The sequence below is a fragment of the Olea europaea genome, chromosome 14, assembly GCF_002742605.1.
Source record: "Olea europaea var. sylvestris chromosome 14, O_europaea_v1, whole genome shotgun sequence".
Classification (NCBI taxonomy): Eukaryota; Viridiplantae; Streptophyta; class Magnoliopsida; order Lamiales; family Oleaceae; genus Olea; species Olea europaea.
The window spans coordinates 1,479,002-1,499,461 of record NC_036250.1 but is presented as its reverse complement, the minus strand read 5'-3'; the positions used below and the strand labels follow the sequence as shown (position 1 = coordinate 1,499,461).

Here is a 20,460-nt window from a genome sequence, read left to right as displayed (position 1 = left end):
TTAAATGACATAGTAAATTCGTCCTTCAACATAGGTGAGAAAATACCTGAGCCTAAGATAGTGAGAAAGATTCTTAGATCTTTACCTGAGCGTTTTAGGCTTAAAGTCACTGATATTGAAGAGATTACGGACATAGACACTATCAAGGTAGAGGAGTTAGTTGGATCCCTCTAGAACTATGAATTAACCTTAGACAATCCAGCTAAGGAAAAATCCATAGCCTTAAGCTAAGAATATCCGGATGGAATCTTCTGATTCTGATTCACCCAATGATGAGGAGATGGTCTACTTAACTAAAAAATTCCAAAAAATATTTAGGAATAAGAAGAAGCATCAAAAGAGACAAAGAGGTGGCCCGAGTGAATCTAGGAAGAAATCTAAATCCGTGAGATGCCATAACTGTCGTGGTTTCGGTCATGTGAGGAATGAGTGCCCTAGTGCTAAGAGAATTGAAGAGAAGGCTGTGAATACTACTCTCACTGATTACGAGTCTAGCTCGAAAAATCAGAGTGAGAAATCCACCCGTGAAGAGAGTTGAAAATATGTGGCTTTCGTTGCTAGGGGTAAAAGCGGATCCGATTAGTGGAGTGAAAGGACAGAGGATTTAGTTAGTTGTGAAGATTCTGGTGATGAGAGTGGAAGTGTGGAAGATCTAGAAACAGCCTATGATAGGATGTATGAGGAAAGCTTAAGATCTTAGCCACTAACCAGGCAATGAGCAAGAAAGTGAAAGAGCTTAAGCTAGAGAAGGAACAGTTAGAGGCCCGTATTAGTGATCTCACCAGTAAGAATGAGATATCCTCTAGGAGAGTAAGTGAGCTGACCATTGTGAATGAGACCTTAGCTATTCAGGTTAAACACCTTGAGAGTGAGCTAGAGTTGTCTAGGTCTCAGTTACTTGCCTTTTCTAGCAGTTCCGAAAGGCTAGATAATATTCTAGGAATAGGCAAGCCAACTAGTGATAAGGGAGGTCTAGGTTTTGATCTGAATGTTGCTAGTACATCATAGACTACCTATGTTCGTGCTACTGATCAGCCAAACATTGTAACTAACCCCATACCAAATGCTGTGGGAACTTCAAGACGTAGGTCTACTGGACGTCGTATGACCCGTCGGCCTATGAATAGACATCAGCGTAAGTATATCATAGGTCCTAGGTTTATCCCTATATGTTTTCATTATGGAGAGTTAGGTCACATCCGCCCTAAGTGTCATCACTACCTGAACAATGAAAAGACTTAAGCTTGAAAAAAAACAAAAATCAGGGGTCTGTTGGTCAGATTGAATTCCTTACTGATCAAGTGAATCGTTTGACTCAATTGGTGGCACAACTATCTGGAAACAATTCTCGCCCTAGATAGGTTTAGGTGAAGAAAAGAGATCTCCCAAATTTGGTTAGAGATCATGGTAATCTTAAAGAAAAGATCACTTATATACCTACTTGATTAGGTATTTTTGATGTATGCTTGGCTCTTAATTGACATATAGTTGTTGCATGCATCACATGTATATTATTTATTTTTGTTTTGTTGTTTTTCATGCATGTGCAAATTCACCTACGAGTTTTGTCGCATGCATGTTTATTTTTATCTTTGTGTGCTTGACTTTATTTTATTTTGTGTGTAGAGTATTCATTTTAGGAAAAACAAAAAACACAAAAATATTTAAAATTTGAAAAAGACAAAAATAGTTGGTTATGGAAATTTCTACAGCATGATACATGATTTAGAGCTTGCACGTTGTATCATGTAGGAGCTAAAATTAATAAGATGTAGAATAAGTTCCATTGCTTGGTTAGGTCTAGTTGGATTAATAAGTATAAGTGTCTTCATGTACCATCTGCACTGCACACACTATGAATTTGTTAGTGGAACGCTACCACATGTGTGAGATTTGAGATAGCTGTCACATGTTGATGGGGTGACTTTGAATATGAATTGACCAATTTCTATAGACCTTAACCCAAAATTTTTTCCCAATTTTAAATACTCATATCTTAATGTTCTTCTTCGAGGCCTATTTGACTCGAGCAATTAAGCCTGCGGAGTTTCTTAAAACCTGATGCCTATGGTTAACTGACTTGGATTAACCGGCATAAAGCTCGCTACAGGGGTCATCTTAGTCACCTAATGGAGAAGAACCTGCACTTAAGATGAAAAATTAATGAGCTGGAGAAATAAGAAAAATATGATGAGCTGAAATACTTTGAAAAATTGAAAAACAAATAAGCTCATAGTAAGGGGGTGATAAGTAAAAATAATAAGTATAGGTCCTACTACGTGTTACATGGTTTGACTCTCATTAATGAGAGAACATATTTATTAGCAGTGATTGTCATGTCCCTTCTCATAAAATTAAGGTTTGGAGTCCTGCTTGCATTGGATTAGTGACACTTTGCACACATGAATCACTTATATTATTACTCCATTTTGGACTGAACTAAGTATGTGGGAGAGTTATACTACTTGTTGATTTTGTTTTTGCATGCTATCAATTGCATTTTTTGATTATTATGTGTTATTGCTCGACTTGGCCTTAACGTATGTCCCTTCAGTATTTGTGGCAAAAAGGGGGAGAGAAATGTGTAACTGAAGGGGAAAAAATGATTGAGCATACACATAGGAGAGCGACTGCATATGCATGCACATGACGTCATTAATTGTTATCACTTGCATTGCATTGCTATTCTAGGGATCGTTGGGAAGAGACATAGATACATTTACCTACTATATAAAAACATGAAAGCTTACAGTAAGGGGGAGCGTTGCATTGCATTCCATATCACATCCATCCGTTTGAGTTTTGATATTTAGTGGTGTTGGTGTCTTGATTGGTGTTTTGATTGGCATAATATCACATCTCAAACTGTTATGTTGATTTGTGATTAAGAGTTTTAATTAATTTTTATATTTCTTGTATCACGTACTTTTACACTGGGTATATGAGTTTGTGAATTTCAGGAAACAGGTACACGAAGGAATGCAAAACTCAGTGATTGGGTTTACTGGGTAGTTTAATTTTTGGTTGTCAAGTCCTGACTTATTTTTTTATTGTTCTGACTTCATTTGTAGAGTTTTGTCACAGAATGCCTAAGGGAGAGTTTGTTAGGTCTAAAGGTGTAATTGGCGATTCTGTGGACAAAAGGGCTAAATTGTAAATTTATAAAAGTCAGAGACTCAATTGTACAATGTTATAAAAGTCAGGGACTTAGGGTGCAATTTAGCAAAGCTAGATGGTAGGGACTAGGACTTGAGTGTTTGGTTTAAATCAAAGTTGCGGCATCGAAAGTTCGCTAGCTGTTTGCCCTGCAACCGTTCGAGCGAGAGGAAGCAGAATGGTTGTCGCTCGCTCACTGCTCGATGTTCGCTCGAGTGAAGTGGCGTCGCTCGCTGTTTGCTTGCTTTTCGCTCGAGCAATGTTTTTATATGGAAAATCGTATTTTCGATTTCTGAAAAGTTTGACACGACCTAGGACTCCTAATTGGCCCCAAATATAAATACAAAGGCCGTGAATGTGAAAGACAGATTGTCATATTGTGTTTTACATAGATATCATCTTCAATGCTCTCAAGTGATCCAAGGCAGAACTGAACAAGGAATTCATCCATGAACACCTTGTGATCCGGGCATTCCATTGTTGGGAAAAACATCACTATTTGTGAAGATAGAACACCTGGACTTCTTCATCTATTGAGGAATGGACTCTCTCATTGGGAGATTGAGAGAGGTGGAAGACAAGGAATTCCACTTGGTGATATAATCAGCTACAGACCAGGAGGCTGTATTGGGCAGCGGATTGGGGTGTAAGAGGGAGATCGGGAAGCTAGCAGGAGACTAGCAGCATCTACGACAGTAGATCATGAGACTGGAACAATGGGTCTGACTTGGTATGGAGTTTGGTATAACTTGTACTGGCTGGATTGGTATAGTGGAAACTACTGGTTTGGTCCCGGAGTTTTACCCACGTTGGAGTTTCTCCGTCATCATATTGTGAGTTGGTGTTGTTACTGTTTTACTTACTTTACGCAAATCGACAATTCAACATAGGCTTAATTGGACGTGTGTGTTTAATCACCCAGACAACAATTAATTCGTGACTTGTTACAATTAATTGTATTAATTTCGTATGTAAGGTCAAACGGTAAACTGGAACGTAAATTTGGTAACACTAAAATTTGAACTTGCAGTAAGGGGGGGCGTTGCATTGCATTCCATATCACATTCATCCGTTTGAGTTTTGATGTTTAGTGGTGTTGGTTTCTTGGTTGGTGTTTTGGTTGGCATCAATATTACATCTCAAACTGTTATGTTGATTTGTGATTAAGAGCTTTAATTGATTTTTATATTTTCTTTATCACGTGCTTTTACAGTTGGTATATGAGTTTGTGGATTTCAGAAAACAGGTACACGAAGGAATACAAGACTCAGTGATTGGGTTTTTTGGGTAATTTAATTTTTGATTGTCAAGACCTAACTTATTTTTTATTGTTTTGACTTCATTTGTAAAGCTTTGTCACAGAATGCCAAAGGGAGAGTTTGTTAGGTCTAAAGGTGTAATTCGCGATTTTGTGGACAAAAGGACTAAATTGTAAATTTGTAAAAGTCAGGGACTCAATTGTACAATGTTATAAAATTTAGGGACTTAGGGTGAAATTTAGCAAAGCTAGATGGTAGGGACTATGGTTTGAGTGCTTGGTTCAAATCAAGGTCGAGGCGCCGGAAGCTCGCTAGCTATTCGCCCTGCCATCGCTCGAGCGAGAGGAAGCAGAATGGTCCTCGCTCGCTCGAGCGAAGTGACGTCGCTCGCCGTTAGCTCGTTTTTCGCTCAAACGACGGTGTTATATGAAAAATCGTATTTTCGATTTCTGAAAAGTTTGACACGGCCTAGGACTCCTAATTGCCCCCAACTATAAATACAAAGGCCGTGAACGTGAAAGAGAGATTTATCATATTGTGCTTTACATAGATATCATCTTCAATATTCTCTCAAGTGATCCAAGGTAGAACTGAATAAGAAATTCATTCATAAACACCTTGTGATGCGGGCAATCCACTGTTGAGAAAAACATCACTATTTGTGAAGACAAAACACCTGAACTTCTTCATCTGTTGAGGAAGGGACTCTCTCATTGGGAGATTGAGAGAGATGGACGTCAAGCGTAGGAATTGGACAAGAACAAGAGGTTCTTGAAATTCCACTTAGTGATACAATCAGCTAGAGACCAAGAGGCTGTATTGGACAGCAGATTGGGCTGCAGGAGGTAGATCGGGAAGCTAGCAGGAGACTAGCAACATCTACGGCAGTAGATCGTGAGACTGGAACAGCGGGTCTGACTTGGTACGGAGTTTGACATAACTTGTATTGGCTGGATTGGTATAGTGAAAATTACAGGCTTGGTCCCGAAGTTTTACCCACGTTGGGGTTTCTCCGTCATCATATTGTGAGTTGGTGTTGTTACTGTTTTATTTACTTTACGCAAACCGACAATTCAACATAAGCTTAATTGGACGTGCATGTTTAATCACCTAGACAACAATTGATTTGTGCCTTGTTACAATTAATTATATTAATTCCGCATGTAAGGTCAAACAGTAAATTGGAACGTAAACTTGGTAACGCTAAAATTTGTATTTGACATAGTAAAGCATTCCCGTGAAGTTCCAAGTGGTTGTAAAACGTTCTCTGAACTTTTAATTATGAAGTTTGACCTTTTGGTTCTTCTTATTTCCTATCAATGGAGCACAAAAAAAAAAAAGTAGATCAATTGAACAGAAAATGAAAATGAAAAAAAAGTCAAACAAAAGTAAGAAATAAATAAACCAGTATTAAAGAAAATAGTCCCGACAACGGCGTCAAAAACTTGTTGTCGATTTTATCACGCAAGTGGACAGATCGTAACAAGTAGTTGAGTGGACCTTTTGAATCCGAATTATCGTTCTCACCAGGACTGTACATTAATGCTCAATTTATTATTTCTAACTTCTATTTAACGAAAATAAACGAGAACAATGATTAAAAGTGGTTTTTATTCTAACTACTAAAAAACTCTCAAACCACCCCAAATCTTATTGTGAATTTGGTTGAATATGGTGTGTCTGTTGGAAACAAATATTAATTTGAATGGATGCAACAAAAAGTGAGTGAGGGTTCAAATAATAAATGGGTATTAGGGCGGAACAAGTTCATCTATTGGTCACCTTTACTTCTAATATCGAGATTCATAAAATCTAAAGTAATGTTCAGTCAAATTCTTCTACGGTATTCAATTTATCCCTCTCGAGTTCCCATTGAGCCTATTTAAATAATTCAATTCCATATCTCTATGCAAATCAACATAATTTAAACGAAATAATAGTTCTAAGAATTCATATAGGACCGCAGCAATTAATATATGTATCTTTACACGTTATATTAATTTACCAGATTTTAATACGTGGTCTAAACAAGAATTTGTATTTCTGCGCAATTATTGTTCACGAAATCATTGAATAATTGGCCAGAAAATTCAAAGTATTAAGAACATGATTAAAATCCACACATAATTATAACGAACAAAAATCTTAAATAAAAGAATAAAGGTTCTCAAATCAGTTATATTGTTCACCCTAAAATTAGATTAGCTACTCATAGTAATGAAAGAAAAATAAGAAGTTATTATGGAAGACATCATTGGGTTTTGAATAAGAATGTAGAATAAGAAATCAATCTTGCACCAAGATCTTCTTCCCCTTCCAATTTATGCTTCAACACTTGAATTACTTGTTGTTTTGTTCTCTTGAATTCTTCTATTTTGATTCTCTAAATATGTTATCTTGCCTCTTAATGTGTGAAGAATCCCCACAAAAGTGTGAGAAAGATGTATTTATAGGTGCCTCCTCCGTTTGTGTAGAAAGTAGGGTTTTTATGGATTTCAAAACGGCCCAAAATCGAGCCCTAAACAATCCAGACGTAGCGCCGCGTCAATTTAAACGCAACGCCTAAGTGCTACGTCTGCAGCGCTTAGGTGCTAATGGTAGCGCTAGGTGCTGCCTTTCGAGTCCAAATTTCAGTTTTTTTTTTTTAAAGTTTCGTAGCGCCTAGGCGCTGTCTTTCTGCTCCAATTTTCTTATTTTTGGTCTCTTCATCTGCTTTAATTTCTTTTTTTGCATCGCCTTTTCTAATTTTCAAAACAACACTAACAAACACATCAAAAACGTTATATACTCCCAACATCTAACAAATAATCAAGCCAAAATTGTGCAAAATTTATGAGTGAAACAAACTCATCAATCAATCAAAAATATTATTTAATTGAGGTTATTAATTTATCAGGTATTAAATTATTAAGGTTCTGCCGTATAAGAGGAGAGAAAGAAGAACCGAATGCAAAAAAATCAAGAATTGAATTGCTTTAATAGTAAATAAAGAAAATCTAACACACCCTACCATGCTAGGTTGGATCACTTAATTGAATTAATTTGTAGATGAATTAGTCAAAACAGGAATGAACTTTCATGAATTTTTCAATCCAAACAGGTTTAGAGCAACCTATCAATTTTTGTATTCAGACTTTAATAAATAGCGTCTATTCATCTTGATCACAAGATCTTTAACCACGTTGATTTTGAAATTAAATAGACTTATCTCATAAAAATATTAACATGTCATTTTCCATGATTTGATATTATAATTCTACTCAAATGAATATTTTGTCTAAAATTGATATATTCGCAATTCCAAAAAAGTATATAAATTTAACTGTCTTAAAATTAGTATATGAAAACTAATAAAGGGCCAAACAATTGGAATTTATACCAAATAAGACCTAATGCTTGATTTTGAAAACTAAAAATAGAAACAAGAGAATATCTGCTACACGATGTTTGATAGTCTTAATATAATTGATCATGCAAAACATATAAATAAACGTAAAATATATTTAAAAGGACAATTTATTAACTGAAGGGAAAAACCCTTGTGACAGGCACTGGACGTTCAGAGCCCTATGTGGTCACGCGCAGGCAACCCCCCTGTAGGAGGTGACACATTCCAGGGGCCCTGTCACCCAATAATAACCTTTAACTGAAACTATGGCACAAAAATAGATCATTTGAATATTTGATGACCTTATTATAATCGATTTAATTTTATGTACTAAATATATATCATAAGCATAAGATATAATTTAAAAGGTACATTGAGTATTTAAAACAATCATTACAACAAAAAAATATTTCATATAGAATCTTTTTTTCTTAACTATATGCAATACCAAGTGGATCCAACAGGACAAAATAGTGGATTAGAATGGGCAATTGTACTAATCAAGAGTCTGGGCTCCACATAATTCAACTTTATATCAAGTTTTAATTTCAAGCAATTCTAATCAAGAGTCTGGCCTTCCTTTTTGTGGTACAGGCAAGCTAAGTTCTTCCTGATAAGAATCCAAATGATCCTCAGGTGGCTGAAAAATTTCAGGCAATTCTATTTACTTCTTATCTTTATCCAATCGTCTGGTTAGTAGTTACAGAACCAATTAAAGTAGAATCCCTGGCAATTTTCTTGATAATGTGGCAATTTTGTCTCTGTCTCTTTCATGACAAATAGCTTGTTATTATATACAGGAATTGGGCGAAGCATATCAAGTTTTGAGCGATCCAGTGCAAAGAGATGCGAATGATCGAAATGGAAAGCATTGCATATCTAAGTCAGTCCATCCATGCCTCAGTAATTGAAGTTCTTTTTATAAATAATCGCCTAAAATTTTTGATTTTTTTGTTCTTATGAGAGTGCATTTGATCTCATGTTCATATATCTCTTCTTTAGGGAAACAATGCTCGATCAGTCGATCCCACTATGGTTCTTTCTCTTCATTTTTGGAAGTGAACTTTTTGAAGACTACATCGGACATTTAGCCGTGGCATCAATGGCTTCTACTGAATTAGCTGTTGAAAGAAACTTGGATTAAATGTCAAGTTATTCGCTTTTACTAGAAATTAGGCATAATAACGTTTTATTTTTCATGAATCCTTCTTTGTCACCTCGAATATAGCGGTATAGAAAATCTTTTAGTTTCCTAGCAAGCTTTTCTTCCCTTTCTCTTTGAACAGCCTTCATTAGATTGCATTACATTAATTGAAGATATCTGCAATTCATTTCCTCCAGTATTCAAGTTTTCCTTTTTCCTTTTTTTGGCTAAGTTGATCGAATAATCAACCCCAGGTTCTTTTCAGTTGCTTCAACTTCAGGAAGACGTCAGACGCCAATTCAGGATCGATGGTAGTGGCCCGAAATTGACGTCGAATCACATCTGAGACTAAGCAAAGACACACTGATGAATTCACTATGGAAACTGAATGTGGTAGACATTGAAGTAACTCTATTCATGTGTGACAAATGGTAATTTTCTATCATTCTGTAATTCTCATCTTTTCAGTCGATTTTCCCTTTGCACCTCTGCTGTGGGATTGAACCATACTCCAAAAGATTAAGAAGAAAAAGTTAACATCTCGACTATTATACTATGCGGTACGGTCAAATTCTGTGTAACAAACATGCCGCCAATACAATTCAAACTTATTTTGACGCGATTACAGGTTCTACAAGAAAACAACGTAAGGAAGGAAGAAATCAAAATGCGTGCAGTGGCTTTAAGAATTCCAGGAAAAGAATTTCAGGTAGTACTAGAATTTCCAGCCGTTAAGAGTTGTACATGTTTCACCTGGTAGACTCTGAATATTTTGCCTAGAGATATGGCTTAATTTTTATATATTTTTTTTCTTAATTGAATAATTATAGAATGGTGCTTGTGCATTCGCTGTAAATAGTATACACAAAATGCTTGAACATTGAAAAGACGAACATTTTAAAAGATTCTGATGAAAGTAGCGATCAAGAGGATCCGCCGAGAACATAAATTGTCGAGCTCCTTTCGTCACCCAGGTACATCTTATCTTGAAAATCATGTTTGACAAAATAAGTAACTTAAAAATAAATCTAACTTCTACTCCTATAACTTCTATATGGCAGGGCATAAATAGGCTCTTCAGGTGTCTCTGTAACCCAGCATTTGATGTAGATGATGAAGAAATTGTCTACAAAAGAAGATGAGTATATGAACATCATTTCTAAGATCCGGATAAGTGTGATTTTATTGGCACTTGGATAAAATGCGTTAAATGTCTAAAAAATAAATAAATAAAATTGGAAAGCCACATTGCATTCAGTTTAGCAAAATCTTTGTTTTTCTACCAACAAATAGATCTCAATTCAATCATAAATTCTCTATTATGTTTTTTCTCATCTGTTTTTATTTCATGTGTAAAGCAATAATCTCTGCAACTCAACATTTGAACGTTAAATAAAACAATTCGAAAATAAGATTCAGGAGTTTTGTGAAGTTACACAGGGAATTGAAGTCTAAAACAACAAAACAAACAAACGATTTTATTTTTTTACTTCTACTGCCAGAACATTGGCAAAGACAAGCAGATGACTTTCTTGATTGTCAAAGAAGAATATACACAAGGCCAAACTTCTCTCTTCACCCAGCAAATGGAAACTTGGGATTTTCCACGATTCTCAACTCAATGAGCTAGAGAGAATGAACTGGCTGCACGGTGTGCTTGGACAGAACAAGCACAATGCACAGACGTTAAACTCAGGCAGCCACTTATAATCAGTGAATGTCGACCAGGGCATGTGTGAAGGGCAGGAAATGAGTCGCATAATAGCTGAACTGCAGGAGGTGTCAAGGCTGTGCACTGACTGATGTTCAGATTCGTAAGCCCTTCCTCCTCGTATCCCTTCTTCACAGACTCCCACACCTCATGCTTACTCTTCACTCGATTCTGTGCCAGGGAATACATTGCTCTATCCGTTATACTCTGGCAGTAGTATAAGCCAAGGGATCTTAGGTGAAGGCAATGGTTTGCCAGTGCAATTACACTCTCATCTGAAATAGTGTCACTCAGTTAGTACACAAATCCGACGGAATCAAAAAGGAAGTAATCAGAAAAATATATCAAATTTTCATCTGATAACGAACAAAGTGAAGACGTTCCAAAACTCTGCAACTAGCAATAACCTACAATATCTGATATACATTTCAAACCTGAGAAAGCCAAGGCAGACCTAACTTTCGTTACTTTCCATGTCAACCATTAAATATTACAATTTTGGCATATTTGTTAAAATGGATTTGGACAATATTAACAAAGAAGAAACTAAATATTATCGATTATACTTTCTTATCATATCTAATACTGCATAGCAAGAAAACTCTTTTAGATTAACACGAAAGGCTTAAGTCACTAAACAGAGGAAATGACGTACCAGTATGTAACATACCAAGCACCTAAAGGATAAATGATGTATAACATAACACGATATAACTTTCCGTTTTCGCATTTCATCCCTTCCCTAAAACAGTAGAATGGGGCTTATGGTATAAATTTATCACCATGGAGGTTCTTTTCAGTTGCTTCAACTTCAGGAAGACGTCAGACGCCAATTCAGGATCGATGGTAGTGGCCCGAAATTGACGTCGAATCACATCTGAGACTAAGCAAAGACACACTGATGAATTCACTATGGAAACTGAATGTGGTAGACATTGAAGTAACTCTATTCATGTGTGACAAATGGTAATTTTCTATCATTCTGTAATTCTCATCTTTTCAGTCGATTTTCCCTTTGCACCTCTGCTGTGGGATTGAACCATACTCCAAAAGATTAAGAAGAAAAAGTTAACATCTCGACTATTATACTATGCGGTACGGTCAAATTCTGTGTAACAAACATGCCGCCAATACAATTCAAACTTATTTTGACGCGATTACAGGTTCTACAAGAAAACAACGTAAGGAAGGAAGAAATCAAAATGCGTGCAGTGGCTTTAAGAATTCCAGGAAAAGAATTTCAGGTAGTACTAGAATTTCCAGCCGTTAAGAGTTGTACATGTTTCACCTGGTAGACTCTGAATATTTTGCCTAGAGATATGGCTTAATTTTTATATATTTTTTTTCTTAATTGAATAATTATAGAATGGTGCTTGTGCATTCGCTGTAAATAGTATACACAAAATGCTTGAACATTGAAAAGACGAACATTTTAAAAGATTCTGATGAAAGTAGCGATCAAGAGGATCCTCCGAGAACATAAATTGTCGAGCTCCTTTCGTCACCCAGGTACATCTTATCTTGAAAATCATGTTTGACAAAATAAGTAACTTAAAAATAAATCTAACTTCTATAACTTCTATATGGCAGGGCATAAATAGGCTCTTCAGGTGTCTCTGTAACCCAGCATTTGATGTAGATGATGAAGAAATTGTCTACAAAAGAAGATGAGTATATGAACATCATTTCTAAGATCCGGATAAGTGTTCTATAACTTCTATATGGCAGGGCATAAATAGGCTCTTCAGGTGTCTCTGTAACCCAGCATTTGATGTAGATGATGAAGAAATTGTCTACAAAAGAAGATGAGTATATGAACATCATTTCTAAGATCCGGATAAGTGTGATTTTATTGGCACTTGGATAAAATGCGTTAAATGTCTAAAAAATAAATAAATAAAATTGGAAAGCCACATTGCATTCAGTTTAGCAAAATCTTTGTTTTTCTACCAACAAATAGATCTCAATTCAATCATAAATTCTCTATTATGTTTTTTCTCATCTGTTTTTATTTCATGTGTAAAGCAATAATCTCTGCAACTCAACATTTGAACGTTAAATAAAACAATTCGAAAATAAGATTCAGGAGTTTTGTGAAGTTACACAGGGAATTGAAGTCTAAAACAACAAAACAAACAAACGATTTTATTTTTTTACTTCTACTGCCAGAACATTGGCAAAGACAAGCAGATGACTTTCTTGATTGTCAAAGAAGAATATACACAAGGCCAAACTTCTCTCTTCACCCAGCAAATGGAAACTTGGGATTTTCCACGATTCTCAACTCAATGAGCTAGAGAGAATGAACTGGCTGCACGGTGTGCTTGGACAGAACAAGCACAATGCACAGACGTTAAACTCAGGCAGCCACTTATAATCAGTGAATGTCGACCAGGGCATGTGTGAAGGGCAGGAAATGAGTCGCATAATAGCTGAACTGCGGGAGGTGTCAAGGCTGTGCATTGACTGATGTTCAGATTCGTAAGCCCTTCCTCCTCGTATCCCTTCTTCACAGACTCCCACACCTCATGCTTACTCTTCACTCGATTCTGTGCCAGGGAATACATTGCTCTATCCGTTATACTCTGGCAGTAGTATAAGCCAAGGGATCTTAGGTGAAGGCAATGGTTTGCCAGTGCAATTACACTCTCATCTGAAATAGTGTCACTCAGTTAGTACACAAATCCGACGGAATCAAAAAGGAAGTAATCAGAAAAATATATCAAATTTTCATCTGATAACGAACAAAGTGAAGACGTTCCAAAACTCTGCAACTAGCAATAACCTACAATATCTGATATACATTTCAAACCTGAGAAAGCCAAGGCAGACCTAACTTTCGTTACTTTCCATGTCAACCATTAAATATTACAATTTTGGCATATTTGTTAAAATGGATTTGGACAATATTAACAAAGAAGAAACTAAATATTATCGATTATACTTTCTTATCATATCTAATACTGCATAGCAAGAAAACTCTTTTAGATTAACACGAAAGGCTTAAGTCACTAAACAGAGGAAATGACGTACCAGTATGTAACATACCAAGCACCTAAAGGATAAATGATGTATAACATAACACGATATAACTTTCCGTTTTCGCATTTCATCCCTTCCCTAAAACAGTAGAATGGGGCTTATGGTATAAATTTATCACCATGGAAAACCACCTTGTATCCAAGCATTAACTTAGAGGATTCACATGAAGCTAGTGAATTGTTCTACCACAATCACATTGCAATAAATATCTCATGTTTACTGATTGCAGCAAAAAGAATTTCATAGATCTTCATGCTTGATTATCTTTAGTCGAAAAAGCTATATTTATTCCTCACCACACTAGAACATGAGCCAATGAATTAAAACAAAGGGAATACCTGTTATAAGAACACAGCCACATAAGTCAAGAGCTCGGAGATCAGGGCAACCGTATGCTAAACTCTTTACACAAGCACCTAAAGGATAAATGATGTATAACATAACACGATATAACTTTCCGTTTTCGCATTTCATCCCTTCCCTAAAACAGTAGCATGGGGCTTATGGTATAAATTTATCACCATGGAAAACCACCTTGTATCCAAGCATTAACTTAAGAGGATTCACATGAAGCTAGTGAATTGTTCTACCACAATCACATTGCAATAAATATCTCATGTTTACTGATTGCAGCAAAAAGAATTTCATAGATCTTCATGCTTGATTATCTTTAGTCGAAAAAGCTATATTTATTCCTCACCACACTAGAACATGAGCCAATGAATTAAAACAAAGGGAATACCTGTTATAAGAACACAGCCACATAAGTCAAGAGCTCGGAGATCAGGGCAATCGTATGCTAAACTCTTTACTCCTTCATCACCAACACGGTCACACCACCCGAGATTCAAAGACTGCAATTGATGGCAATTGTATCCAATGGCCTGCGTAATGGAGTCGAAAAAAAAAATAATAAAAATAATAACAATAATTTATGAACTGTCCTTGTAAATAAAGAACGACTAAGGTGCTTCGGTCACGTTTAGCGCCGACCTGAATAGGCCTCATTCATAAGACTGACACTATTCTGGCAAGTTAGAAGAGAGAAGGATAGACCAGAATTAGTATGAAATGTCATAGTTGCTACTGCTACTGATCTAATTGTTTTAGATCCGAAAAACAAAGAGGGATTCATTTAGTTGACCATAAATTTATCGGAACCGACGTTAAACCATCTTGTACATAAAGGAACTAAATGATATATAGACAGAACAATAGTTTTTATACCCTCAATGCCCTATCGGATGCAGCCTTAACGCATCCACATAGATTTAAGATTTTCAATTTTCTGCAAAACCCAGAGAGGTACGCAAGAGCAGCATCACTGAAGGCCGAACACCCACTGATATTCAGCTTGATCAGATTTGGGCAACCACGTGCTAATGCATACAAGGAACGATCAGTGAGCCTGAAACTTTTGCTGAGATCCAGCTCTTGAAGGTCATGACAGTAACTAGCAATTGTTTCAACAGCATCATCCTGAAGCTGTGGTGTATCTTGTCGGAGAATTAAAACCTGCAGTTTTGGCAGTTTTGGAACAAGTGATAGAACCAGATCGTTCATCTTCTTCTTGCACCTACAGGGAAAGAAATCCAGTTAGCAATCAGATAAATTCGGACATCATATGGGGAGGTGGATATCACAATAGTGTGCAGTCAAATCTGAACAAAGGATAAGTGCTTAACTAATTATCACATCTAATCTTTTTCAATTAAGAAAGCCATCATTTTCTTTGCAATTCAACCAAGATGAAATAAAGGCCAATCCTCCTCCTCATTGTCACACAATAAACATCAGCCTTTGTATTTCAGTTGGGTCGAAAGTCAACCTTCAATAATTAACGAGAAATAGAATGCTTTCTTGAATTTCAAGCATCCATTGTGATGAACACTTGTTCTACAAAAACAAATTATCCTTCTCCCCTTCCCAAGAAAATATTGATTGGAAACACACAAAATTCCAAATTGAAGAAAATGCAGAAACGTCTAAGCATCAACTTTTAAATTTTAGATCTCTAAGGAAAAATAAATGTTTTCACTTCAATTATCTTCAATGTATTACATTCCTGATCATGATGCACTCATGCCACTTCTCAACATATGAAAAACAGAGCAAAGATAAGCTAAATCAATTACACTCCATATATAGCACACAGAACTTGGTGTAAATAGGTTTCTATTTTTCTTCACACATTTAATAAAAGAAATAAACATAAACCATTCAAGGATTACAGCCAAAAAGTAGGCCTATCAAGCATAAAATTATCTGGCATATTAAAACAGTGGATTTATCAACACAGCTGTCAACCTCAAGAACATATGAAATAAGCAATGGTATTTCGATCATGCTAAATCTAACTGATTGAACAGATTCCATTCAAAATCAGAAGCCATGATATCAATTATCAGTGTAAATTTCTATTTACCCAAATATATTACACTTAAGAAACAAACAAGACATATGAACATCAACAAACTTGCATATATTTCTTACAAACTAATGTGGCAAATACATCTATTCAAATTGTTCTTTTTCTAATAGTTTAATGGAACTCAATATTAAATAAATAAAAAAAGGGAAAATGGAAAAATTGTAATCATCAGCCCATTTCAAACAGAAACACCATCACCATTTAGGCACAAACAAGCAATCATAAGCACGTTCAAGAAAATGTTGACAGAAGAAAAAAGAGGTTGGAATATATGAATATACCAGGAAAGGGAAAGATGAGTGAGGCCCCAAGAAATCGCATCCCTCCATCCATGACAAACCCCAGCTGCTACAATCACCGTCTGATCATCCACCAGAGACAAAATCCTCAGCAAAAGCTCCACTGGTATGTCTTTCCACTCGCTTTTAATCACCCCTCGACTCGTTTCACCACCACTCTTAGTACCAATATTCTCCACCATCATCTTCTCAAAACACAATTCCAGATTCTCCGTTTCTTTCATTTTACACTGCTCCTTCTACACCTCCTTATATATATGGAAAAAAAAAAAAAAAAACCAAAAACAAAAACTGTTGCCTTTATTTTCCTGTCAAACGATAAGCATGAACTACCAGTACTGAAAATAATTCAACAGTAGTAAACAGTCTCGGGGTGTTTCAAAGAGGGTCATCTTCTTCTGGAAAATTAAGTTTTTATTTTATTTTTTTCAAAGATCACTTCTTTTGCCTTTATTCTACTGCTAATTCAAGAAAATGATCGATCAACACATACAGAAATTATATACAAACACAGAGTAGAGAGAGTACACCCTAAAATTCGAAGAAAAAAAGGATTGGTCAAAACAAAATGAGGTATCCAGGCAAGAATCTGTCGAATTTAAAACAGGGCGAGAGAGAAAGAGAGAGACGTACGGGAAAAAAATTGGGAGACGCTTACAGAGCCACGTGTCAATGAAAAGAATCGCCCGTGGCACTAATAACACTAATTTTTCTTTTTCTCGTCTTTATCGTCTCCTTTCTGCCCTTTGATACAATTTCAAGAAATTTTGAGAGAGATATTTTTAAATGTGTGCGTTTGATTAATTTTATTTTTCATGAAAAATATTAAATTTTTTATTCAAATTCCTACATTTAGAATGTTTGAATGACAATTTTTTCATAAAAATTTTTTTAATTTTCAATCATGTGGTCATATCTTCTTGAAAAACATAAAAACAAATATTTTCTTTTCTGTACACCAAGCCTCACAGTCCTCGAGGGGGCTGTAAGTTTACATTCCTACACACAGACATTTCCATTTTCTTAAGGGAGGGATAATTTTTATTTTTCAGGTAACGCACAAAGTCTCTCTCTTTCATCTTTTCTATCTCTCTTATCTATCCATCCAAAAAAGTAAATAAAAATGGACAAATATAATATTTTTCAAATTAAAAATTTAATCAATTAAACACATTTACTTAATAAATTTTAGACAATTGAATTACCAACAATTTATTTTCTTTATATGTAAATTCCATGCAAACAATCAAATGCTCCATTAGATTATTTATATAAATAAGTGATGGAATTTAATGTAACATTTAATATAATTTAAAGGACAAATTGAGTAATTAAAATGACGGTGTAAATAAATAGTTCATGTATTTTTTTTTCTTAGGACGATGCTGTATGTCAGGGTGGGGGTTCAAGGAATCCCCACAGGCTCCTCAGAAACATAGGATGCGTGGGCATTTTTGAGATGTTTTTGGGGAAAAATTCAAAAATCAAGTATTAAGTATGAGGTAATTCATTTTTTAAGTTTTAAACTTCAAAACTCAGATATTATTAATTAAATATATTAAGGTCACAATTATATAATTATTTGTCACAATATAATTATTGGTCACATATTATCAAATTAATTAGTCACACAATCACAATAAAAATTTTTGACATGTCACAATTTATTTCATCGTTCACAAATCAAAGAATTTATAGGTCACGATTTATTTGTCGACCACGGATTTTGAAATCAGTCACAAATAATAAATTTTATAGGTCACAACTTTTTTAATGATCACAAATTAACCATTTTATTAGCCACAATCTAAATAACGAGTCACAACAACCCAACCCCAACACAACGTCGCCGCCACCTCCATATCCACCTCCACCATTTTGAAAACCACCACCACCACCAATGTCATACAAACACCAAAACCAGCACCTACATCCACTCCATCGTCGCCAAATCCACCATCACTACCAACACCAACAGATCTATTACCACTGCCTGCACCACCACTTCATTAGCAACAAAAAATAAAAAAACCCCAAACACCACCACCCAATGATTGTCGTTGCAACAGCGATCTGAGCGTCATTATAGTGGCACAGTTTTCTCTTCTCAACATTGTTTCGACAACATGATGTTGTTGTGCACGACTTTCTCTTCTCAGCACCATTGTGACAGCGGTGATTATGCCACTGCATAGGAACTGCCGCAGCGGCGATGTGCGGCTTCTCTTCGTAGCACCACTTGCCTAACGACAATTGAAAGTGGCAACGAGAGAGTGAGGATAGAGAGAGAATTGGGAGGAAGAAGAGCGAAATTGATTTAGGGTTTAAATGGGTGGATAGAATAGGATGTGGGTATATAAATTTATTATTATTATCATTAAAATATGGAATTATAACCTGATTTTTTGTATAAATAAACCCTAAACTTGATTTCTGAATTGAAAATATTAAATGCCTGTATGGATGTAGTTTCCACATATTTTTTTAATGAGGTGGATGGGACCTCATGTGAGAGGCCCTGTGCACGCCCAGTGAAATGGGACTTGTAAACCCAGTTTTATCCTTTTTCTTAACCATGTATTTTATACTTATTAGGGATGTGGGGTCCATATAATTTTCCTTTAATAATAACATTAGTTGACGTTTAATGAAGCTGAAATCACAGCTAAATATCTACAAATTATAGCTTTGACATCATTGAAAATTAATTGTGAATATTAAATAATCAATAAATTAGTACTTTAATAGTTTATTAATGTATTCTTTATTTTCTTAAATATTGTACATTTTTTTTGTTGTTTCTAGTTTATGAACCAGTGGTTCTATATATTTGTTTAACCCAGTAAAATTCATGAATCTACAGGGGGTTTAATTTTTTTTTTAAATTTTTTTTTTTTTGGTGCCACAAAAATGGATTATGCATTGTTCAATGTTCTATATTATTCATTTTATGAATATTTATCTAAGCTAAAACTCTATCTAATAAATGAGAGTCAAAGTATAAAATACATCATAAATACAACAATGACTTCTCATCTTAAAGATGTAAAGAAGTAACAATGACGGATGAAATGCATAAATCATCGTGCGAGTACAATAAAGATGATCAATGTAGCACAAAAAACTACTGTGCGTTTTAGGGGAAAAAATAATTTGTAAGCAAGTGGGGGACAGTATCATATACGATCAAATGATCATCGGAGAATACCTCAGCCACTCTTGAATTTAATGTCACACTTGGATTTCATCTCTAACTTTTTTGAACATGTACTTTAAGAAGGTCTCGTAGTTGAATTGGAAGCATTATGTATCACAATTTTATATACAAATTTTATCATAAATTAGTTTATATATTATGTTGGATCTATATAAATAATTATAATGTATTATCTTATAAATTTAGTGAATTACGTTATGTCCAAGTTGGGATCAATCAAAAATATTATTTAATTGAGGTTATTAATTTATCAAGTATTAAATTATTAAGGTTCTGCCGTATAAGAAAAGGAAAGAAAGAAGAACCGAATGCAAATAAATCGTTGAATTGCTTTAATAGTAAATAAATAAAATCTAACATACCCCTACCATGCTAGGTTTGATCACTTAATTGAATTAATTTGTAGATGAATAAGTCAAAGGATATTTCTTCTTGCACAGGGTCCTGTGCACAGGGTGTGCACAAGGTCCTGTGCAAATAGCACAGCCCTTTTGAATATTACCTCATTCCTTGTCTAAACTAATGTTGGCTATAACATTTATGAAGGAGGAGGTTTGTCTGTCCCTACATTTCATTAATAAATGCGAAATCAATTCCAATAACAAAAACCATCTAAATCGTCGTTAATTATCACTTAGCTCTCATGAAAACGCTTCCACTTTAAATTTTTACTTAATAGTCAGGTACGAGAATGACAGAAAGTTTCATAAAGTATCCAAATTGATACATATGCCCTTGTTTGGTTTAAATTTAAAAAAAAAAAAAAAGGAGAAGAGAAAAATCAAATTTTTAGTAGATTTTGATCAAATTGAT

General features: G+C 35.1%; 2 protein-coding genes and 1 long non-coding RNA gene across 8 annotated transcripts in view; 1 reads left to right on the top strand and 2 right to left on the bottom strand.

Moving 5' to 3' along the window:
- Positions 1-8,372: 8,372 nt before the first annotated feature.
- LOC111408724 lies at positions 8,373-12,354 on the top strand. Of its 5 annotated transcripts, XR_002705352.1 has the most exons (7): positions 8,386-8,495; positions 8,604-8,686; positions 8,806-9,201; positions 11,448-11,624; positions 11,822-11,902; positions 12,024-12,167; positions 12,249-12,354. It is a non-coding gene; the product is annotated as an uncharacterized LOC111408724 (long non-coding RNA). The 5 variants fall into 5 exon arrangements; XR_002705351.1 differs by lacking the exons at positions 11,448-11,624; positions 11,822-11,902; positions 12,024-12,167; positions 12,249-12,354 and adding exons at positions 9,576-9,656; positions 9,778-9,921; positions 10,009-10,279 and having other exon boundaries at positions 8,373-8,439; positions 8,604-8,706; positions 8,806-9,378; XR_002705349.1 differs by lacking the exons at positions 11,448-11,624; positions 11,822-11,902; positions 12,024-12,167; positions 12,249-12,354 and adding exons at positions 9,576-9,656; positions 9,778-9,921; positions 10,009-10,279 and having other exon boundaries at positions 8,375-8,439; positions 8,806-9,378.
- A 290-nt stretch (positions 12,355-12,644) lies between these two features.
- On the bottom strand, positions 12,645-17,143 carry LOC111408723 (F-box protein SKP2A-like). Of its 2 annotated transcripts, none has more exons than XM_023038479.1 (5): positions 17,064-17,143; positions 16,413-16,678; positions 14,928-15,276; positions 14,443-14,584; positions 12,645-13,311 (listed from the first exon to the last, which is right to left on the bottom strand). In XM_023038479.1, exons 2-5 carry the CDS (start codon positions 16,652-16,654, stop codon positions 12,944-12,946), a joined length of 1,101 nt encoding a protein of 366 aa, XP_022894247.1. In that variant the 5' UTR covers positions 16,655-16,678; positions 17,064-17,143; the 3' UTR covers positions 12,645-12,943. The 2 variants fall into 2 exon arrangements, with proteins under 2 accessions (XP_022894247.1, XP_022894245.1); XM_023038477.1 differs by having other exon boundaries at positions 16,961-17,083.
- A 1,083-nt stretch (positions 17,144-18,226) lies between these two features.
- Positions 18,227-20,460, bottom strand: part of LOC111409366 (receptor-like cytosolic serine/threonine-protein kinase RBK1) — a 16,201-nt gene continuing 13,967 nt past the window's right edge. The window contains exons 12-13 of the mRNA XM_023039421.1: positions 18,526-18,673; positions 18,227-18,423 (exon numbers count right to left, since the gene is read on the bottom strand). Of these exons, the coding sequence (XP_022895189.1) occupies positions 18,227-18,423; positions 18,526-18,673 (345 nt within the window). The remainder of the gene's footprint in view (positions 18,424-18,525; positions 18,674-20,460) is intronic.

Bases quoted from the DNA above. Each gene is read 5' to 3' on its own strand.
- LOC111408723 (XM_023038479.1), bottom strand. From the start codon at position 16,654: ATGAAAGAAACGGAGAATCTGGAATTGTGTTTTGAGAAGATGATGGTG. The intron at 15,277-16,412 runs GTATATTCATAT...CTTTCCCTGTAG, and splicing joins ACTCATCTTTCCCTTTCCTG to GTGCAAGAAGAAGATGAACG. The intron at 14,585-14,927 runs GTATAAAAACTA...TCCATTACGCAG, and splicing joins CATCCGATAGGGCATTGAGG to GCCATTGGATACAATTGCCA.